Source organism: Triticum urartu, chromosome 6 (genome assembly GCF_003073215.2).
Source record: "Triticum urartu cultivar G1812 chromosome 6, Tu2.1, whole genome shotgun sequence".
NCBI lineage: Eukaryota > Viridiplantae > Streptophyta > Magnoliopsida > Poales > Poaceae > Triticum > Triticum urartu.
This window is the reverse complement of record NC_053027.1, coordinates 279,460,439-279,484,331: the sequence shown is the minus strand read 5'-3', so window position 1 is coordinate 279,484,331 and position 23,893 is coordinate 279,460,439. Positions and strand designations below refer to the sequence as shown.

Genomic DNA, 23,893 nt, shown 5'->3' with positions numbered 1-23,893 from the left:
GTCTCTGTCAGAGACTATTGCTTCAGGGAGGCCATGCAGTTTGTAGATGTTCTCCAGATAAGAGTGGACCGCCTTCGCCGCCGTGAATGGATGGCTTAGAGCAAGGAAGTGGGCGTAGCGGGCGAACTTGTCGACCATGACGAGAATGCAATTGAACTTGCCTGAAGAAGGAAGGCCGTCAATGAAGTCCATGGTGACCACCTTCCACGCGTCATCTGGGACTGGGAGAGGTTCGAGCAGGCCGGGGTATCGAACGTGCTCTGGCTTTGCTTGTTGGCACACGGAGCACGACTGCACATACTGCTTGATATGCTCTTTCATTCTAGGCCATGCGAACAGATGGCGGAGGCGCTTGTAGGTCACTGGCACTCCCAAATGGCCGCCCATTATGCTGTCGTGGAAGGCGCGGAGCACGCGTTGTTGCAGAGAAGGGGAGCCTCCTAACCAGATTATATCTCTGATATACAACAAGCCATTGCGCATGGTGAAACGTTTCTTGGGGTTTGGTCGCCTGTCAAGATCACAAATGATGTTCCGCACTTGTGGGTTGGTTCCATAGCTTGCCACGATATCATCCAGCCAGGCAGGTTTGCAGACTGAGATAACTGTGATGGAGGCATCCGGTGCACGGCGGGACAGAGCATCAACGGCTGAATTGGTCGGGCCTGGTCGGTAACAGATTTTGTACCTGAGACCAAGCAATTTGGTGAAACAGAGGATTGTGCCCCAGATACATATGGGATGCAGAGCTCCGGTTAGAAGGCGTCGGTGTCGGTGGCGGTGGGATGTCGATCTAGAGGTGGCGCCGACAACCAGAGAGGCGACGCTCGACGTCGATCTTGAGGTGGTGACCTTGAGGAGGAGACGACGTCGGCTTTTGGAGGAAGATGAGGCGACCGAAATGTGGTGGTGGCGGCGGCGACCTTGATGAGGAGGAGGCGCCGTCGGCTTGAGGAAGAAGATGAGGCGACCAAAATGTGGTGGTATCGGCGAGGCGAACTGGAGAGCAGACGTCGAGCAGGATCAGGTGGGGAGGTGGGGACGAGCAGAAGCCGTTGGTTGGCTTGCTTGGAGGTGACTGATCCAATTGAGTAGGACACCGTGGGTTTTGATATGGGCTTTGAAAAATTAGGGAATCAAGTAGGTCGAACAAGAAAATCGGGACTCGGTCAGAAGACCGATCTATGGAGATCGATCGATCGATCAAGATGAACCAAAAAAAAAATCTGCATGGAGAAAGAAGCATGAGTTGCGTGTGCGGAAAAAACTAGCTCCAATACCATGTTATGGATGCAACTTGATTGTATTGTAAAGCCCATGGGGAAATATATAGTACAAAATACTTGGAGCACAAAAAATGAAAATCCGAACTAATATGTACACCTAGACGAATTCTATCATTAACAGTTCGACATGGTACGCCCTAGCGAACCGGCAGGGTCAAACATCAACAAGGCTACCCACCCCCTGTCGATCACCCATGGAGCCACGTCAAAGGGAACCAATGGACCACCCGTAAAGCTTCGTGATCACCTTGATCATGTTGTCACCCAATGGGAGCACAAATAGTCGGTGGTAAACGGTAATCACCTCCTCTTAGATCTTCTCACTCCCCTCTACAAGCCCCACTTACGGAGCATGTTCCGAAGGGCACATAGCCCAGTGTTGAGACTGCCTCCTTGGCTGGCGATGCGCCGGCTACGCCTCAGCTGGAAATCCAACTCTAGGAGCAGGACATCTGTGTGTGTCTTAGCTGCGCTTAGGAATTCACACATGGTGCGTGTTCTAGCGCAACCACCCACACTCGTCGGTCTCGCAACCCTACTTTTTCATTATTATGACTAGGTCTTTTTATGCAACTGTTTGGTATTTTTTCTTCAGTCTTTCTTGAGACATGGGCTTGAGTTGGAGTGTCTGAAATATTCTTTTCTGTCCATATTGGTTTTAGCACGGAATAAAGAGAAGTCCTGCTCCTGAGGGACATTGTGTTTCCGCATCAGTTCCTTCTCATGGTGGACTGACACTGACTGTAGAAACTTCAGCAATTAAAGGTTGGTTTCTTTCGTTATGACATCTTCAAATGAAACATAACAGTGCGTGTCTTTATTAGTGCAAAAATTTGTTCTTGGCAGTTCAAGCAAAAGCAACCCGAGGTTGTAAGTTTCTAGTGAGCAAGGAAGATTGAGCTATTCTTTAGCAGTTCACTATATGCAGTTTCTCTTTTTATCTTTCCTTACCCTTTCTTATTCTTTGGATTGTAGGAATTGGTTCCTGGGTTATTTTAGTTTGTAAAAAAGTATTTCCTCAAATATGGTGGCCTCTCTAGATAATGTGAGAGGCTTGACTTTAGCCATGTCATCCAGTGCATTCATCGGTTCAAGCTTTGTAATCAAGAAAATTGGGCTGAAGAAGGCTGGGGATTCTGGGGCTAGAGCAAGAGCAGGTTATGCCTCTTCTGACACCTACGTAATCAGATCAAAGACTTAATTGCATAGCATCGTTGAGTGAATCCTTAAATGCTTTTGAGCCTTATGCAATATGAATGATATGTACGATATCTATTGAGATTTTATATAGTATAACTTAATAATTTCGATTTCTTATGCTAATGCATTGTAGGTTCTGGAGGTCATTCATACTTGTATGAACCATTATGGTGGCTGGGAATGGTCACTAGTAAGTGTGGATTAAGATAATGCTTTTGAAGCAATTAGCACTGTACTATAAAATAATGAAGTTAGCTATACTGCTTATTGCAGCCGACTACAATTCTGCAGTCTTTTTTCTTTTCGTTTGTGCTTGTGTAGATTTTATATCTAGCTTATATGCTTTGTGTTGAATCAGGGAGGGTCTCACCTCTGTGTCTCTTCCTTCTTTGGTGGCTGGATGGTGTGATGTGTGTGGCTCTCGCACCTCTTCAGACACTGGCTGGCTCAACCTCTTCTAGGTCAAAGCCATGCCTGAGCCACATGGGCTTAATTGAAGATGGGCAAGACCCATACCGGTTGAACACCCCCACTCAAGATGGGTGGTAGATATCTATCAACCCCATCTTGTCACATGCCAAGTTACAGTCCTTTGATCTTAGTCCCTTTGTCAAGCAATCTGCAATCTATTGCCCAGAGCTGACATGAGTAAGGCTGATGATCCCAACAGCAAGTTTCTCCTTGACGAAGAAGCGATCAATTTTCACATGTTTTGTCCTATCATGTTGAACTGGGTTATTGGCGATGCTTATAGCTGACTGATTGTCACACCATACTCTCAAGTGTCCCTTCCTAAGAAGTTTCAACTGGCTCAGCAGGTTCTTCACCCATAACATCTCACTCAACCCTTGAGATAACGCTCTATACTAAGATTCTGCTATTGATCCAGACACAATTGTCTGTTTCTTGCTCCTCCATGACACCAAAATTCCTCCCACAAACACACAGTAGCCGAGGTTGATCTTCTATCATCATGACAGTTGGCCCAATCAAAATCACTATACCTATCCACCTCAAGATGTCCACTCTTCGCAAACCACAACCCTTTTCCCGGAGTGCCCTTTAAGCATCTTAGTATTTTGTGCACTGTATCAAGATGCCTGCTCCTTAGTTCATTCATGTATGCTCACCACACCCACGACATACGCAATGTCTGGCCTGGTATGACCAAGTACAATTACCTCCCAACCAATTTATGATAATCTTATTCACTAGCTTCACCCAAATGAGCTTTCACTTGATGATTTTGTCCAATCGGCATAGTAAGCTTTTCAAACAACAAGGAGATCTTTTGGCTCACCACAAAATGGCTTAGACCTCCTGAAGGTGACATCCATACTTACAAACCTGCGTTTCTAGAGGGACACCAACATTCGTGTTATGGATGCAACTTATCTCTATTGCATCCCCTAGGTGGTATGAAACATTTATCCTATATATATGTTGTATGTTTCCTACCACCTAGGGGTAGTTACCCTCATGTGAGTTTTGTATGTTGTATGTAGTATCTGTCAAAACCGAGAGTATGTATGTGTAGTATGTAGTATATATAAGAACATTTGGGTAGCATATATCCTACTTTTTAGGTAGTATGTACTATTTTTTTAGTATATTGTTTTATACGTACCAATATGAAGGTAATTTTAACAACAACAACAACAAAGCCTTTAGTCCCAAACAAGTTGGGGTAGGCTAGAGGTGAAACCCATAAGATCTCGCAATCAACTCATGGCTCTGGCACATGGATAGCAAGGTTCCACGCACCCCTGTCCATAGCCAGTTCTTTGGTGATACTCGAATCCTTCAGGTCTCTCTTAACAGACTCCTCCCATGTCAAATTTGGTCTACCCCGACCTCTCTTGACATTCTCCGCACGCTTTAGCCGTCCGCTATGCATTGGAGCTTCTGGAGGCCTGCGCTGAATATGCTCAAACCATCTCAGACTATGTTGGACAAGCTTCTCTTCAATTGGTGCTACCCCAACTCTATCTTCTCGTATATCATCATTCCGGACTCGATCCTTCCTCGTGTGGCCACACATCCATCTCGACATACGCATCTCTGCCACACCTAACTGTTGAACATGTCGCCTTTTACTCGGCCAACACTTAGCACCATACAACATTGCGGGTCGAACTGCCGTCCTGTAGAACTTTCCTTTTAGCTTTTGTGGCACTCTCTTGTCATAGAGAATGCCAGAAGCTTGGCGCCACTTCATCAATCCGGCTTTGATTCGATGGTTCACATCTTCATCAATACCCCCATCCTCCTGCAGCACTGACCCCAAGTAACGAAAGGTGTCCTTCTGAGGCAGGCACCACCTGCCCATCAAGGCTAACCTCCTCCTCACACCTAGTAGTACTGAAACAGCACATCATGTACTATGTTGTAATTCTACTAAGCCTAAACCCTTCGGATTCCAAGGTTTGTCTCTATTACTCTAACTCCTATTTACCCCCATCCGACTATCGTCAACTAGCACCACATCGTCCGCAAAGAGCATACACCATGGGATATTTCCTTGTATATCCCTTGTGACCTCATCCATCACCAAGGCAAAAAGATAAGGGCTCAAAGCTGACCCCTGATGCAGTCCTATCTTAATCGGGAAGTCATCAGTGTCGACATCACTTGTTCGAACGCTTGTCACAACATTATCGTACATGTCCTTGATGAGTTATATTGATCATGTCTTTTGACCTATATTCTTGTCTTTTGACATTCTCTTGTACATGTATATATGTTGGCTTTTGCCTCCTAGTAATACAAGTTGCTTTCCTAACACTCACCACCAACAGCAAGCAGCAGCAGTGCAAAGAGCACCCTAACGTGCAAGCAGCCGAGCACGAGCAGTAAAAAACTTCAGCAACAGCAGCAGCACGCAGCAGTCACTGCTTCTTCTCCTCTGCAAAGAGCAGCAGCAACGTCCAGCCTCCAGGAACCCCATGCAGGCGCACCTCCTTTTCCTTCACTGGCCCGGATCATCTGCATGCAGCAGCAAGGTCTCCTGCCCCCCTGTCAAGCAGCTGCGCGCAGCAGCTACACTGCCAGCGCTCTCGTCACCTGCCTCCCTTCATGCAGCAGCAGCACAGGATCAACGCCAGGAGGAACAACAGCCAATATAGCAGCAGGGCACCTTTTCCGACGTCTTTCCCTTGCCTCCACAGCCATGCAGCCCTGCCGCGCCGCCTCGCAGACCACCCCCTCTTCAGCCAGGTCTGCCGCCGCATTCCCATCAGACCCTGCTGATGTAGGGTAGGAACCCTAGGGGCTGATCTTTCACGAAAGGAGCGGATCCCGTGATGAACACGAAGAACACAAGGAGGGAAACAAGGGAAATCACAAGGGGAAACACAAGAGGAACACTCAAACTAACAAGAACAAGTCAAAAAAGCGCTAGATCCTCGAATACATAAGAGAAGATACACGATCCAAAGTCAACAACGGACGATACACGGTAACCGGTCTTCTCCGTGAGGAGGTCTTGAGTTCTTCTCCAAAAGGAGGTCTTGAATCCAAAGGGATCTTCTCCGAAGAGGCCGCGGTCTCTCACGAGGAGTAGATCCGATGTGGATGAGCAATGCTCTATCTCTCAAATGAGCTAAACCAATGCTAACCCTAGAAAGGAGGAGGGAGAGGTCTATTTATAGTCTAAGTGCAAATGGGGGCGAAAGTAGGGGTACATGGGCCTCGGGCCCGAATCTGGACGCAGCCAGGTACCGGACGTCCGCTGGTGGCCGGTCGTCCGGTGTCTCAGGAGCGGCCGGTCGTCCGGTGTCCTCCGGACGTCCGCTGGTTCTGCTCTGTGATGGGGGTGCCGGACGTCTGGTAGCTCCGGACTTCCGCTGATGGTGGCTCGGGTGCGGTCGCGCCGGTCGTTCGGTCGGGGCCGGACGTTCGCTCTTTTGCCTCGGGTGCAGGGGCACCGGTCGTCCGGTCTGGACCGGACGTCCGCTCGTTTGGCTTGGATGCGGGTGCGCCGGTCGTCCGGTCTGGACCGGACGTCCGTTGATGCTTCAGGCTCCGGACGTCCGTTCCCGGCCGGTCGTCCGGTGGCTGGGACTTTTCCTGCAGCTCCTCTTCTTCGTCTCCATCTTCACGTCCATCTTCCTCTTCTTCTTGTCCTTGCTCCTTAGCGTCTCCATGATACCTGAGCATGCATAATGTGTCCATATGAGGTAGTAGCCATGTCTCGTGTGCCTCGAAGTGGAATTGTGAGAGGAGAGATGTCACCTCGGTTTCAAGAGCTCTTGCATGTGCTCGTGTCATGGGTCCAAGAGGTGTCGTAGGAGATGTAGTTGGGTCCATGGGGATGGCCTTGGGATGCTCCGCATCACCTGCTGTCACCGGCATCTGATACCATGTTTAGTCAGGGAGGGTCTCACTTCTGCGTCTCTTTCTTCTCTGGGGTTGGATGGTGTGATGTGTGAAGCTCTTGCACCTCTTCAGACACTGGCTGGCGCAACCTCTCCTAGGTCAAAGCCATGGGCCTGGGCCACATGGGCTTTAAGTGAAGATGGGCAAGGCCCATACTGGTTTAACTTTTTGTAACTCATTGTTCATAACAAAGTTAGGCTACACAACTTCAGTAAGTTGAATACATGATATTTGTTGTATTTGTTTGTTTACCTTAACCATAACTTTTTTTAAACAAGAACTATTTGGATGCTGGGTTAAATAATATTTCATCATATAAATGCTACGAGTAGCATCAAAGTTTTGTAGCCTCTCCCCAGATAGGAAGACTTGGACAACTTCATATCATTAGTGTTACATGCCTTCTCTTACAGTATATGACTTCAGTTAAAATATAAAAAGATTTAGGAGTTTCTTCTTACATTTAGAAATCCTCTGTGAAATACCAGATTTAAAATACTAGTAGAACTTGCTCAATAATTAGGACATCTATTCTGTTCTGTTGGAGAACACAGCAGTTCTGTTAGAGAGCCTCTCCTAGCTTATCTCTAAGAAGATTTATCAGATTGGTTTCATCTCATCGGTTTATCTGTGGTTTTTCATCGTTTAGTGAATCTTTGACTAAAGTGACCGTTAATTCATTTTTTTTCGACAAAGGGTGGATTTTATTAACTCAAAAATGAAGCATCAAGAGGATACAAACACAATGAGTACACATCCGGCCTTTGCATAACTAGGATGCACACAGCCAACACCACAACACACACTAAAACACGCCGGCCAATAGCAAAGTCATATAAGACCAAAGCTATGGCTAAGCGAGAAAAAAGAAAAAAAACCCAAAGGGATCAAATCCACGATCGACAATCTATAGCAATGACCATATCCACACCAACTATCATGACACCACAAGGACAATGATGTTCTTCAACAGCAACGCCTTCAGGAAGGGAGCGAAGTGACCGTTAATACATATGACTTGCAAGTCTAAATGACTAGATTGTTGCAGTATTTATTATTCTCTGTTTGCCTTCATTAGTTTTTTTCGAGAAAACGCAAAGTGATTTTTGCGTTTCATTGCATTGAAAAGGTGAGAGAGAGTACATGCCTCCTAGGAGGTTATATTTACAGAGTCCTAGCGCCTCCGATCAGTGGACATCCCAGGAGGCGGGCAAGACTACCCGCAGCCCCTGTGCCCCAGCTTTTGCCCAACAGTTCGCCTCGTCTTTAATCCTATCAACTAGCGCATCTATCGAGGGTCTTGCATTGTCGAAGACGCATTTGCTCCTCTGTTTCCAGATCATCCAGGGGACGAGAAGTGTGATCGATTGCAGAGCTTTGCGCAGTATAGGAGGGGTTTGTGCCTTCGTACGCAGCCACCAGTTCATCAAGGTGATTTCGTTAGCTGGCGGTTGGGCAGGTATATGCGCCCAGTCCAGGATGATGTGCCAAGTCTGCGTAGCAAATGGACACGCTAGTAGCAGGTGTTGGATGGTCTCCGGGTCTTGGTCGCAAAGGAGGCGCCGCCGTGTGTGTTGTGCGTGTTGGTTGTGTCTGTGTTGGGCTTGTTGTGCTGTGCCCACAGCTGAACCCGTGTGGTGTTGGTGTGCTTGTCTGTTGGACCTTGCCTGCGGTGGCGGTGTGTGTGTGTGTTGTTCGTTTGGTACTTGCTTGACTTTGTGCTCGGCGGTTGCTTTATTTATAAAGCGGGGCGAAAGCCTTTTTCGGTAAAGGAGGCACCTAGGGTAGTGCTGCAGGCCGCGGCTGGCCAGCCTCGACGCCGTCCAACATCGGTCCTGGTTAGCGCATCAGGTACCGGCCAATCTCATGTATCCCGATGGTCCCCTGGATATCGCGGGCCCAAGTGTTCCCGTCCAGGCCTTCTGCCACTATTCTCGTCTTGCGTCGCTGCTTGGGGATGCATTGGTATAGCATGGGGTCTATCTCGCGGACGGATTGGCCGTTTATCCATCGGTCGTCCCAGAAGAGTGCTGTCCGGCCATCGCCGAGCATCATAGTGGTAGATGCGAAGAACAGTGCGCGCTCCTCCTTGGAGAACTGGAGATCAAGGCCCTGCCATGTGCGGTCAGTGTCTGTGCGGGCAAACCACATCCATCGCGGCCGTAGTGCTAGGCCTGCGCGCTCCAGATCGCGGATCCCAAGGCCACCATATTCCACGGGGCGGCAGGCGTGGCGCCAATTGACATGACAGTGCCCTCCATTGGCGACGGCGCGGCCGGCCCACAGAAAGCCACGTTGGATTTTCTCTAGCTGCTTCAGTGTCTTCTTGGGTGGGGCAAAGGCGAGCAGCTGGTGAACTGCGATAGCTCTCAGCACCGACTTGACCAGTGCGAGCCTCCCGGCTTTGTTCATGAGCCAAGCTTTCCATGTCAGGAGCCGGGTGGCCACCGAGTCGACGAGGGGCTGTACCTGTGCAGCAGAGGGTCGACGGAGTGTTAACGGGATACCAAGGTAGGTGATGGGCAGCTCAACCACCGGGCATCCAAGTTGGGTGATCATCTCGGCCGTCGCGGATTCGCCATGGAGGATGGTAGCTGAGCTCTTTGCATAATTCACCCGGAGCCCACTAGCTCGGCCAAACAGGGCTAAGATGCCCTTGATGGCTGCCACGTCGTCCTGGGTGGCACGGCAGAATATCATCACATCGTCGGCGTAGAGTGAGATCGCCAAAATAGCTCGTCTGGGGTGTAGCGGCCATAGTATGCTGCAGTCGTGGGCGCGTCGCATGAGGCGGCTGAGGGTGTTGACCGCGAGCACAAAGAGCTGCGGGGACACGGGGTCTCCCTGGCGCAGACCGCATTGGAGCCAGATTGGTGGGCCGTGTTCGCCGTTTAGCCTTCATTAGTTTCAGTTTCTACTTTATAAGTGCATAAGGACAACCTCTAGCGAAGTTCAAATTGACATTTTTTAATACTTATAATTACAGCCATTTCATCTGTAACAACATTTGTAGCATGGAATGGTAGCTGAAACACTCTTGATGCGTATCTTGATATATATTTATTTATTTATTTATTTATTTGCAGTGATTCTGGGCGAGATAGCAAACTTTGCAGCATACGCATTTGCCCCTGCCATACTTGTTACTCCTCTAGGAGCTCTGAGCATCATATTTAGGTAGCAGCCATACCATTTTTTCTTGAATTTACTTATTTGTCCTAGTATATGTTTCTGTTTAATCTTTTGCTGATGCAGTGCAGTGCTCGCACACTTCATCCTGAAAGAGAGATTGCATATGTTTGGTGTTGTTGGTTGCATCTTGTGTGTTGTTGGGTCTGTTGGTATAGTTTTGCATGCCCCAAAGGAGAGGGAGATTAATTCAGTGGAGGAAATATGGCATTTTGCAACTCAGCCAGGTAGCAACTTGAAGACCTGCTCCTGTCAATAGAAACCTGTAGTATTTCATGCTTTATTGATGCAATGCTGCTAATTGCATGATCATGCATTCAATGTTTGATATTTCATGACTTGACCATGGGTTTGGATTTCATGGAAAATTGTCCAATTGCAGATAGTGTAGAATTTGGCAACTGTTGGTCAAACGTATGAATATCTAAGAATTAACTTACCTTTTAGATTATAATTCACTCGAGTATTTTAGTTAAGTTTCCCCTTGTTCTGGTGATGGCATTTCTTAAGGATCGCTGATCACAACGATTCAGTATATGAAAAGAGAACTTTAACTTAATAAACTTTTCTTCAGGGGAAAGATATACTTACACTATTTTGTTTTGCCTTGCTCCCTTTTGATCTGGCTGTATCTTTGTTGGCACTCTCAACATTGACATGCAAGGGTAATTTCTGCAGGTTTCATTGTTTATTCATGTGTGGCTGTGGTTGGTGCTCTTTTTTTGATTTTCTGGGCTGTCAAACGCTCTGGTCATAGGAAGATGCTCGTCTATATTGCAATCTGTTCACTAATGGGATCACTCACGGTACATTAGAAGTGCAATACCATCTGATGAAATCATTAAATGGATCAAGTTAGTGATTGTTCAGTGACATATTTTTTTGACTGGACAGGTTATCAGCGTAAAAGCAGTTGCCATTGCCTTGAAGCTGTCATTTAGTGAATCAAACCAATTCATCTACGTCCAGACGTGGTTCTTCATATTTGTTGTCATTATTTGCTGCTTGGTGCAGTTGAACTATTTAAACAAGGTAACCATTATAAATCTCTCAGCCCCTACGTCCCCGAGATGTGTCCCCCCCCCCCCCTGTATAAGTTTGCATTTTTGAGAAATTGGGTATAGCACTTCAGTTTCAATCAAATGGCATAATACTGGATTTAGTGGCATCTGATATATGAACTTGCATGGTTCTTATGAGTGTCATTGTGTATAACTATGCGTGAATTCACATACTTTTTAAAGTATAGATGTTTGACCATGATGAGCCACCATTGAATTTTCGGTCTATTTTACATTAACATTTTATTCCTGATCGATAGCAATATATGAACAGAACCACAGCTAGTTAAGCATATAATCAATCTAAAATATCTTACATTGTCAAAGCCTTAACTGGCTGAGCACAAAAGAAAAGGCTTTTGGTTTTGTTTTGCAGAAAGCTGGTTTCGACCCACTTCTACTTACTAGTCAAGTCTTGTTCATCTCTTGTTAACCTATTGTTAAATTGCATCTCCTCCAATTTAACCCGCCTATGAGAGCCTTCGAGGATCATAGGTTTTAATTAAACCCACTTCATATTAGTCATTTGAGATGATAAGATCTTCCAGAGGTTTCAAGTCCAGTTGCTCAAAAATTGTCCATAACTGGGGAGTGGCAAATCATGATTAGTTTTTATACTCTGCAGAGTTTTGTACACTTTACCCATGTAACGCTCCGGGACCGGCACTATACAGAACAAGTGTTAACCTCATAGTATGACATGCACGTTGTGTTTGGTGGGCGTCCTGGGAATGATATTATGCGGTTGCTATGTGTCAGACTCAACCATTGTGAGCGGGAACAAGGATCGGCTAGAGCCATATAGGATAACCGCTTGCTGCACCACATTCCTATATGTATGCAAATATTAGGTGATAACCTCACCCAATGATTAAATAACATCTCATACTTACCGTTGACGAAGATGTTTCATGCAACTTTGCGTATGCCAAATGGAAAGCCCGAACTAAAGTGGCCCCACAAGTGGTTAGCGCGCTCGGTCTTGGATCAAGTTAACAAGAACTCCGCTCCTAGTGCAGCCTAAATGGAAGAGATCCGATGCTCTAAACATGGCCTCCCACCGTTGCCTTTAATTGCATATTAACATAATTAACTCTTATCACATAACAAAAAATGTATCTGAGCCAGGTTAAAATGTGTGATACCCCAAAAGCAACATCAGGCAACAGGTTAGGAATAGAAGTAAAGGCAATATCAAGGTGACAATAATCAAGCTATGCAAAAGTATAGTTATCGCAATACCACTACAACATTGTGATTCTAGTGCAAGCAAGGAGGGAGAAAGCAATATGATGTGTTAGATTGGACAAGGAGGTTTTGCTTACCCCGTTTCGCACATGCGCCTGCCTTCATTGTTTGGTGCTCGTCCGCTTGTTACGTTGGCACCTCTCTCAGGTTGTACTGGCCGCTCTTCCGCGACTACTCTCGCGTCCTCCGCACATGGTGATTATCGCTCTATACAGACTCTTGTGACTTTCACCGGTGATTGTCTGTAACACCCACAATGCGGCTATATCTCCCACGTGTCGGGGCACGACTTAGAGGCATAGCCGCATGGTAGGCTTGTCGCAAGAGGGGTAATCTTCACACATCTCATGTACTGAATAAGAAAGGGATAAAGAGTTGGCTTACAATCCCACTTCACACAATACATAAATAATCCATACATCATCCAAAGTACAGTGAAAGGTCCGACTACGGAACCAAAATAAAGGAAGACAACCCCAAATGCTAGATCCCCGATCGTCCCAACTGGGCCCCACTACTGATCATCCGGAAAAGAAACATAGTAACGGCCCGAATCCTCGTCGAACTCCCACTTGAGTTCGGTATCGTCACCTGCACTGGTATCCTCGGCACCTGTTGCAGCCCAGTTGGGACGTAGCAAGGGCTATAACAAAAATTGCGAAAATATCTCCTTTTAATTGGCGACTATCAAATAGATCAGAAAATGTTACGAGATTTAGATTAATTGAATTCAGTATAAGTTCAAGACATATTAGAGCTCTAACCATGTTTCGGCTTGTGATCAATCCATAGATACCAATCAAAAATAAATAGACACTCAAAAAACGTGAGTCACGAGGACTCAGCAATCTCACACCCGCGAGATCAAGACTATTTAAGCTTATGGGTAGGAAAAGGTAGTGGGGTGGAGCTGCAGCAAGCACTAAGCATATATGGTGGCTAACTTACGCAAATAAGAGTGAGAAAAGAAGCAATGCAACGGTTGAGAAGCTAGAAGTGATCCTGAAACTACTTACGTTCAAGCATAACACAAGACCGTGTTCACTTTCCGGACTCCGCCGAGAAGAGACCATCACGGTTACACACGCGATTGATTCATTTTAATTAAGTGTCAAGTTCTCTACAACCGGATATTAGCAAATTCCCATATGCCACATAACCGCGGGCACGGCTCTCAATAGTTTATACCCTGCAGGGGTGTCCCAACTTAGCCCATCACAAGCTCTCACGGTCAACGAAGGATATTCCTTCTCCCGGAAAGACCCGATCAGTCTCAGAATCCCGGTTACAAGACATTTCGACAATGATAAAACAAGACCAAGAAGACCACCCGACTGTGCCGACAAATCCCAATAGGAGCTGCACATATCTTGTTCTCAGGGCACACCGGATAAGCTAAGCGTACAGATACCAACATAACCCAAGTTGCCAAGGGATGGTCCCGCACGGTGCTCTAGTTTGGATCAACACTCAGAGGAGCATTGGCTCGGGGTTTAAAATAAAGATGACCCTCGGGCTTGCGAAAACCCAAGGGAAAAGGCTTAGGTGGCAAATGTTAAAACCAAGGTTGGGCCTTGCTGGAGGAGTTTTATTCAAAGCGAACTGTCAAGGGGTTCCCATAACACCCAACCGCGTAAGGAACGCAGGATCAAGGAATATAACACCGGTATGACGGAAACTAAGGCGGCAAGAGTGGAACAAAACACCAGGCAAAAGGCCGAGCCTTTCACCCTTTGCTAAGTATATAGATGCATTAAAGTAAATAAGAGATAATAATGATATCCCAACAAAAACCATGTTCCAACATGGAACAAACTTCAACTTCACCTGCAACTAGCAACGCTATAAGAGGGGCTGAGCAAAAGCGGTAACATAGCCAAACAACGGTTTGCTAGGAAGGTGGGTTAGGGGCTTGACATGGCAATAAGGGAGGCATGATATAGCAAGTGGTAGGTAGCGCGACATAGCGATAGAACGAACAACTAGCAAAGCAAAGATAGAAGTGATTTCGGGGGTATGGTCATCTTGCCTGCAAAGTTCTCAGAGTTGTCGAAAGCTTGATCCTCATTAGCGTACTCAACAGGTTCCTCGTTCACGTACTCGTCTCCCGGCTCTACCCAAAGCAAGAACACAAGCAAAGGACCAACAATCAATCACGGTGCAATGCACAAGCAACATGATGCAATACATGGAGAGTTATTGATTGTTGGTGCCTTGTTGATGCCTTGTTCATTATTTCTCTTCCGGAGCACGCATATGTATTGCATATCATATCTTGTGCATTGTGCTTTTATGTAGGTAGAGAGAGTTTGGAGTGTCCAAATGAGGTGTAGTTTTTGCCCACACGATCGTGATCCGACGACGGAGGACATGGAGATGGTTTAGATGGGTTATTGGGCTGTTTTGGAGGGGTGTTGGGCTGCAACACACAAGGGGCTTTTGCGGTTACCCGGTTAACCGTTGGAGCATCAAACGGCCTCCAAATGGAACGAAATTTGACAGGCGGTCTACCGGTGGTGTACCAAGGCCACTTGACAAATCTCGGCCCATTCCGAGAACGTTTAACTCCCGCTCACGAAAAGAGTCAAGAGGGGTGCGCCGGTGCATGTAGGAGTGTCGGATTGCGAAACGGACAACGGGGAAAAGGTTCAGACGCATGAGACGAACACGAATGCAAATGCGATGCACATGATGACATGATATGAAATGCATGACATGAACAAAATGCAAAACGAAAAACAAAACCCAACCACGAAGGGAATCTCATAACTTAAAGCCGGAAATGGTAAGAGTCGAAGTTACAAATATGGCAAGTTACATCCGGGGTGTTACATTGTCGGTCTACACAGACTCCTCTAGCGACTTTCACCGGCAGTATTGGTGCATATGGCCCCATCGACTAAGCCTCGCACACACGCCTACCCTTGGCGCTTGGTGCTTGTCTGCATGCGACCTCGTCTCCACTCCTGGTCATCCTACACCGCCTCCTCTAGCGGCTTCCACAGGTGGTGGTCGCTGCTCCTTGTTCGGTGCTACTATGTCGACTACTCAAGCTGTATCCTTAACTCAGTAGGATACTGTGCAACTCCATGACCTACTTATTGCCTCTAGTTCTTCCTTGTTGGGGCATCTACGTTGACCCCGTCGAGCCCCTGACTGAGCAGGAGATTACGCGACTTCGATTCCTGCTAGCTACGTCCTCTGGTTCTTAACCGGTAGGTTCTGCTACCGACTCTTCTGGCATTGTGAGACCACCTTCTACACAGGCAGGTACATCTCTGTGGATTCTTGATACATGAGCATCTTTTCATATGACTCATCATTCATCCACTCTGTTCTCTATTCACCCTCTGAATTCTCCTTGCCTGGTTAATGGTTGATGCATTCTTGGCACTTCATCTTTTATCGTTCCTGATGTTGCTCATTTTCCTTGACTTACCATGCAACTCATTTCTGGTGGTTAGATTGTTGACTATGGTTGTAGGGTCATTTTCGGCTTTGACTCATGTTTTGTTTAGGATCGTCACACTGGTGCTCTCTTTGGTGCTGGCCTTCGACACTGTGACTCCTAGGGCCTTTGGGAACTTGACTGGCTCCACCTTCCCTCCGCTACCACCGCCTCTCTGTCTGCCAATGTTGCCTTGTTTACCAGCTCTTTTCAGCAGGCATCATCTCCTTGGTCACTTGTGTGGCTCTCGTCTCACATTCCTTAGTTTGACCTGGTCTTCTCGGATCCGTCTCCGACGGTGTGTCCTCAGACTGTCAGGGTTGTCTGCTTGGTAAACAGGTCCAGTTACCTTACCGAGATTGTGTCGGCGTCCTTTCGATCTTGTTCACTTTGATGTTTGGGGTCCAGCTCCCTTTGCCTCGAAAGGAGGTCATCGCTACTATATTATCGTTATAGATGATTTCTCTAGACACATCTGGATATATGTTATGTCTTCTCGTAGTAAGGTCTTACCTATATATAAGTGTTTTGCTACCATGGTTCACACTTAGTTCTCTACGCATATTCGTTTGTTTCGTGCTGACTCTGCAGGAGATTATATCTTCAAGATGTTGTGTGGAGTCCTTGTTGAGCAGGTTACTCTTGCTCAGTTTTCTTGTCCTGGTGCTCATTCTTAGAATGACGTGGCTGAGCGCAAGCATCATCACCTTCTCGCGACGGCTCCTGCGTTAATGATTGCCGCCTCTCTTTCGCCTGACGCTGTCTCCACATTCACCTATCTCAACAACATTCAGCCATCCTTTGCTTTGCAAGATGGCATTCTGCAAGTGTAGAATCTGACAGACCCCTCGGTAGGGTGTCACGACTAGCCTGAAAGCCTAGAGGGGAAGCAGGAGGCAGTTACCTAGGTTCGGCCCCTCTTTCTGGAGGTAAAACCTTACTCCTGTCTTATTGTATTGATGTAATCGGGTGTACAATGGTGATCCCTAGGATCGTAGGTATACTGAGGGATGATGATAAGGTGCCCTAATGGTTTGCCCGGCCTCGACTTATAAAGGGCGTCGAGGCCTAGGTTTACACGAATCCTAGTCGGCTAGGGAGGTGTGGAGACTCCTAGAGATTCGGTCTTCTTGCCTTGGACGCCAAGATGTCGGTTCCTTCCTTCTAGAGGGCCCACATGCCGGGTTGATGGCTGGGGCCGTGTAGTGACCTAAGGGGCCTTTGGTTACCCTGATGGGCCGACTTCCGATGGCTTGAGGCACCCCTGGGCCGTAACACCGTCGGTAGCCCCTAAACGGGTCCATGACAAAAAAATAGTATGAATCTGTCAATGTTGCCACATTTACTGAGGATGTGCCACGTGGTAGGCTCTGATTCCTCAAAACCTCTTTGGTTAACTGGATGGGCATGGGACGTCTAATTGAGATCCGAGGGCTCAGGGCGCGTAGCCCTTCGCGATATTATCTCGCCATTAGGAAACATATTGGAATGTGGCGGAGTGGCTCACCGAAGAGATGGGATCTAGCTGTCGGAATTGGAGAAGAACGCCGCGGCGACTCGGGAATTAGTGACAGCAACGTCTGTGGTGGTTCTTGGTGATGTTGAATCCGTCCTTGGCGGCGAACTTGCTCCTGTGACGACAGTGATTGGCTGGAGCGGCGATGGTGGAAACTGGCTTCAGGTCAAGGTACGTTTGCTAGAGATCGTGCGGTTGCTCTAGGGCACGACAAATCAAGATTATTCGAAAATTTGGAAGATGAGGTGGAGATTATTTAATAAGGATCGAGGCGTGGCCGAGGGTCAAATCATTGAACCAAATCGATCAAATTTGGATCGGGCACGACACGATTGTCGTAAGGAAACAAGATAGTGTGCAGAGGTTGAAGATGAGCGGGTGGGCTAGCGCCGTCACTGGTGAGAGGGCGGCGTGGCGCGTGCTCAATTTTAAGTGGATCTGACGGTCTTGGGAGCTCCACATACCGTTTGGGGAGAAAAATGTGAAGTGGGACATGGGCTGGGCCGAATGAGGGAGAGGGGAAGCTGCGTTGCGCACACGGGGGAACATAGCCTTGGGCTCACACAATGCAGCCCGAGTAGGCTAGGGTTTGCCTGGTTTTATTCCTAATTATTAAATACATTATGTAAACGTGTCTAAATAAAATGCCAATTTACTTCCTAAAAATACCAGACAAATCACAAATATACCAGTACTAGTATAGAGCATAGGAAAAATATTTCCAGCCTCAATGCAATTTTGTAAATTCATTTTCTCCAAATAGAGTGAACTTGAGTCTTAATATAATTTCCTAAAAAATATTTAGGGTTTAATCTATTCCCAAAATTGGTTCTAAAAGTCCATAAAAATGTTCTTAACATTTTCCAACTATATATAACAATAGAGAACTCATATTATCTCCTCCAATAATTTGCCTTGAGTTGAAAAATACTTTGAATATTCCAAAAAGAAATTAAAATATGCTCAGAAATAATGGTGCAAATTAAAGATTCTATTAACATTCCAAATTTAGAAATTATGGGATGTAACACCTGGCCAGATGTCCATGGACATGCCCGGACGTGTCCACGGACATTTGATGGGGTCTGTTTGCTTAGCCACATTGGGGATGCCCTAATCACTCTAAGGGGTTGTTTGGATAGCAAATATTAGCGATGGATTTGTACATAACGAGTTTGTAGCTGGTTTTTAGCAAAACCGGTTTTACCCCTTTTTTATGGAATAATCAGTTTAAAGAAAATCATGTTTGGGGTTAGGAAAGTGCAAATCTAGTTCTTCCTGTTCCATGTTTGGTTACGGACGGGGCCTATTCTGTTGCCTCGTAATATTCTCTGCACTTTTTTTCTTTTCCTCCTTTGATTGACAATTCCCAAGGTACAGCTGTTAATTCCTTGTCGCCGGTGCATCATGCAGCCACCCCAACTCGGCGGATCGCTCCCCATGTCTACTGCTCATCCTCTGCTCGCCTCCCATCAGGCCTCCATGATTCGGCACGCAGACGCCAAAGCTTCCTCTCAACGCGACTACCTACCGCCATTCTTTGGTCCTCCTACGAGCTCTGCCCGACGAGACGAGGTCGGCCTGCGGGCGTGTAGCCCCTCGACACCGGCAGCGGAGAGTTCATGCGAGTGCTTGATGCGGTTGGCGGTGACGCCCTCGGCGGTAAGCCACACGGGGGAGCTAGTGTCGTGGATGGAGGCCTGCTAATCACAGGAATGCCATATCGGCATGCTTTCCGCGTAGTCGCGACAAGGAGGACGAGCGTGAGGAGATACGAAGGAAGAAGAGAAACTGTATGGGATCGGGTATATGTAAATCGCGTTTTTGGAAAAACCACTAATACTCGTTTTTCCATAAACGCAAAATTCTGGGTTTTACGAGAACTGAGTTTCCTATATCCATGGTTTGTTACAGCGGCCAAACAAGGTTTTATTCTGTTAGTCTGTTTTCCTAGTTTATGGCGATCGGGTTTTGTATATTCTGCTTATCCAAACAACCCCTAAAGCATCTGATGGTTTATCTCTTGATTTTCCAAGCATATTTCTGTTTGTTTTTAACTGATAATCTTAGCAAGCAGAGTTTTCTTAGTATAGAATATCTTTGTAAGCATGCTATTGGTTTAAATGGGAAACTTGCAGATTCTTTGTTTAGTTTAGATTTTGCAAATGTAAGGACACTTGCAAGAGCCTGGTAATAAATTTATCCTTCTCTCAATCCTGACTAGTTAGTCATCCAAAGATAACTAACACAAAATATTGCTTTAAAAGAAAAAAGCAGGTAGAATTCTAAATTATTCATACAAATGGTGAGTTCTTGTTCTACAATGTTTTACGGATATCTTAAATGCTGCAGAAAGAGGTTAATCTGAAATCTGTTCTAACTAGTCTCTTGTGATTATTTCACCTCTTGTTGAATTGTTCTAGGCTTTGGACTCTTTCAATACGGCTGTGGTCTCTCCGGTATACTACGTGATGTTCACCATTCTTACGATTCTCGCTAACATGATTATGTACAAGGTGATATATCTGCGTGTCAACTTGCAAATATCTTTGCATGATAACATTCATAGCTTATTTACTCCTAGATAGGAATTGTACTGCATAGTAACGATGAACTAGCAGATTGTCACTGATTCGATGAAACCATTTATAAGTGATAAGGGTCGAAAGTTTCATCGCCAGGGATATATGGAACTAAATTGTTCTACTTTCTTTTGTATCTCCTTTTGTCTTTAATGTATTAATTGATTAGACAATTTTAAACTGTGTTTGCATGTTGCAGAAGAAATTATTTCCACATTATATAAGCTTTAACGAGATGGTTTGGGTAGAATAATCCGAAGACCTAGGATAGGGCACTGTCCCTGTCTGGCTACTGCAGGACCTAATCTGAGCTAGAGCTTTACCAGGAGGATTAGGAGAGAGTATCCAGTGCACCAAGGCTTGTGGTGCCCACGGTGCACCCAACCTCAGTGCACTCATCTAAAAGTCATAAAAAAATGGAAAACAAATCAGCACATAATAATACACAACTCGAGAAGCAAAAAAAAAGACAAATCTCAGTGAATAGTAGCTAATCTAATTTGGGTTGTGAATTCGTCCAATTATCTCTATTGACACTGAGTTCGTCTTTTTGTTTTACAAACTGTCTTTTGAATTTGGATTTGAATTTTTTTTAGATTGTTATACGTCATTGTGTCTACGCAGTCAATTATTTATATATATTTTTAAAGCTTTTGACATTGTAGATGGATGTCCAATACACCAGATACATTCTCTCTGTTAAGGAGTATTAGTATTGGTCCAGGATCGCGTCCTATGCACCGCGGATTTGGAAGAGCGGCATGGCGAGTGTCACTTGCGATGTTTGGCTTCGGTCATATCTGACCACAACCCCCTCCTCCTCGACTGCTCGCTCCTACCCCCAGCACGCCGGCGCTTCCACTTTGAATACTACTGGACACGAGTCGATGGATTTCATGACGTGGTCGCAGACGCGTGGCACTCTGTGGACGACGCGGACCCGTTTCGCTGCATCATGCGACGCATGCAAGCCACCGCACGCAAGCTCACGAGCTGGAGCGCGCGCACCGTGGGCAATATCCGCGACCAGCTCGCGATCTCATGCGAACTGCTGCTGCGGTTTGACATGGCCCAGGAGAGTCGCCAATTGACGCCACATGAGGATTGGCTACGAAGGCAGATCAAGCTCTCCTACCTCGGCCTCGCCTCGCTCGAACGTACCCTTGCGAGCCAACGCGCACGTGTTACATCGCTCAAGGATGGAGACGCGAACACCTCCTTCTTCCATCGTCAATGCACGTACCGCAAGCAGAAGAACAGGATACACACTCTGACGGTTGAGGAAGCCATTCTCACTGATCCAGCAGACTTGGCCGCCGCGGCGTTCGCGCACTTTGACTCCTTGCTCGGAACTTATCACCCTCGTGAGTGGGCCCTCAACCTCGACGACATCATCACGCCCTCCAACCTGGATGACCTGGACACCCCCTTTGGCGAAGAGGAGTTTTGGCAGGCTGTCAAGCGTTTGCCGACGCGCAAAGCGCCCGGCTCGGACGGCTTCACCGCAGAATTCCTGCGCTCCTGCTGGCCTATTGTGAAGCATGACTTCGTCCGTGTCTTCCAGCAGCTCTACGCGCTCCGAGGACGGGGATTCAGCTGCCTGAACCAAGCGCTGCTCACGTTGATCCCAAAGCGTTCCGATGCAGCCGGGCTGGGCGATTATAGGCCCATCAGCCTAATCCACCTTGTCGCCAAGATATTCGCAAAGGTGCTGTCCCTCCGCCTAGCGCCCAAGCTGAACGAGCTGGTCAGCCCCATTCAGAACGCATTCATCCCGGGACGAAGCCTACACGACAATTTTGTGCTTGTCCGACAATCGGCCCGTCTTCTCCATCAACTGGGCGCCCCGCGCATCCTCCTGAAGCTCGACCTCGCGCAAGCATTTGACTCCGTATCCTGGCCATTCCTCTTTGAGGTCTTGCGTTGATATGGCTTCAGCGACCGTTTCCTCGGCTGGATCGCCATTCTCCTATCGTCGGCAAGCACAAAGGTCATCCTCAATGGTGCGCCGGGACCAGCGATCTGGCACCGTCGTGGGCTTCGTCAAGGCGATCTGGTATCGCCACATCTCTTCGTGCTTGCTGTCGACACATTGGGGCGCCTTTTTCGCCGCGCTGCCGAGCGCAACGTGCTGCAAAAACTGCACCCCCGCCGGGCGCTATCCGTCCTCTCGCTGTACGCGGATGATGTCATACTCTTCTGCCACCCCTCGACACGTGACACACTCGCTGTCTGGGAAATCCTGCAGCTATTTAGCCGGACGTCAGGCCTACGAGTGAACTTCGAGAAGAGCACAACCACGCTGATCAAATGCGACGGTGACATGGCTGCCCCGGCCATCGCCAACCTGGGTTGCCCAACCGTGGCGATGCCCGTCACCTACCTGGGGATCCCGCTCACCCTTGGACGCCCAACTGCTGCACAACTCCAGCCCCTCGTCGACAAAACTGCTGGAAAACTCCCCCCTGGAAGGCGCATCTCATGAACAAGGCCGGACGCCTCGCCTTCGTCAAATCGGTACTAAGCGCGATCCCCATCCACCAGCTCCTAGTGCTCGCGCCGCCAAAGAAGATCCTCAAGCTCCTGGAGAAAATCCAACGAGGATTCCTATGGGCAGGCCGCACGGAGGCGCACGGTGGCCACTGTCACGTCAACTGGCAACGCGTCTGCCGCCCAACTCGCCTTGGTGGACTTGGAGTGCATGACCTGGAGCGCACGGGCCTGGCCTTGTGTACCAGATGGCTTTGGTTCGCCCGCACAGATGACACCCGGGCATGGTCTGGCCTCGACCTTCAATTCAATGCTGCGGAGTGCGCCTTCTTCGCGTCCACCACCATGATCCTCGGCAACGGCCAGCGCGCGCTGTTCTGGGGGGACCGATGGCTCAACGGCTGCTCCATCTCGGAACTAGCGCCACAACTTCATGCCCTCATCCCGAAGCATCACCGCAAGAGCAGGACCGTGGCGGACGGCCTGCAAGCGCACCAATGGCCATCCGACATCCAGGGCACTCTCGGCATCCGCGAGATCGGCCAGTACCTGATCACCTGGCATGCGGTCAAGCACATCAGCTCACTGTCGAGCCGGATCGCCTGCATTGGAAGTGGAATGCGGCAGGCATCTACACGGCGCAATCCGCCTACCTCGCCACTTTCCAAGGCTCGATCTCCTGCCCCGCATGGAAACTGAACTGAAATGGCTGGGCACCTCCGCGTGTCAAGTTCTTCCATTGGCTCGCTCACCTGGGGCGTTGTTGGATGGCTGATTGCCTTGCTCGTCGCGGACTGCCGCACCCCCCTCGCTACCCGCTTTGTGACCAGGAGCCCGAATCGATCCGGCATCTACTATTGGAATGCCCCTTCTCCAGACAAGTGTGGCACGAGATCCTGTCCTGGCTACGCCTGCCATGCACCACGCCCTCCGGTGAGGAATCCCTGTCCGAGTGGTGGCGCTCGGCGCGGCGGAACACGCCAAAGCCTATGAAAAAGGGCCTTACCACCGCTACTCTGCTGATCCCTTGATGACCCGGAAGCATTGCAATGACTACGTGTTTAACGGCGCGACCCCTTCGACCAACTTGCTGATCGCACGGATCAAGGATGAAGCTACACTTTGGGCAAGAGCTGGCGCCCGTGGCCTGCGTGCCATCCTACCACAAACCTGGGACGTCCACTGATTTAGACCACTGTTTGTAATCGCTCCTCCTAGGAGGCTGTAACAAACTCTATCTTTTCAATACAAAGAAACGCAAGTCTTGTGTTTTCTCAATAGTATTGGTCCAGGATTCCTTATTAGGCTATGTCTCTTTCCTTTAAGTCTTGTGTAATATATATGCCCTTTAGGATAGAGATAAGTTGCATCCATAACATGGTATTAGAGCCCTAGAAAAAATATTCGCACGCGCAACTTGTGCTCTCCTGATCAAGTATTGCGCGGCCGCTGCCTTCTATTGGTCGGTCAACGCTACTTCATCCCCGCACGCTCCT

General features: G+C 47.8%; 1 protein-coding gene across 12 annotated transcripts in view; it reads left to right on the top strand.

The window, feature by feature from the left end:
* LOC125513222 (probable magnesium transporter NIPA2) overlaps positions 1–23,893 on the top strand; it is a 45,306-nt gene that overhangs the window by 2,237 nt on the left and 19,176 nt on the right. For 4 of the 12 annotated variants that reach the window (XM_048678265.1, XM_048678274.1, XM_048678273.1 and 1 more), the window contains 8 exons: positions 1,949–2,051; positions 2,262–2,443; positions 2,620–2,676; positions 9,950–10,040; positions 10,119–10,279; positions 10,731–10,858; positions 10,947–11,084; positions 19,749–19,841. In XM_048678265.1, the coding sequence (XP_048534222.1) occupies positions 2,311–2,443; positions 2,620–2,676; positions 9,950–10,040; positions 10,119–10,279; positions 10,731–10,858; positions 10,947–11,084; positions 19,749–19,841 (801 nt within the window). In that variant the 5' untranslated portion in view covers positions 1,949–2,051; positions 2,262–2,310. Of the gene's footprint in view, positions 1–1,948; positions 2,052–2,132; positions 2,154–2,261; positions 2,444–2,619; positions 2,677–9,949; positions 10,041–10,118; positions 10,280–10,730; positions 10,859–10,946; positions 11,085–18,738; positions 19,694–19,748; positions 19,842–23,893 lie in introns of those variants that run through there. The other 8 variants (XM_048678267.1, XM_048678270.1, XM_048678277.1 and 5 more) reach the window with 5 other exon arrangements.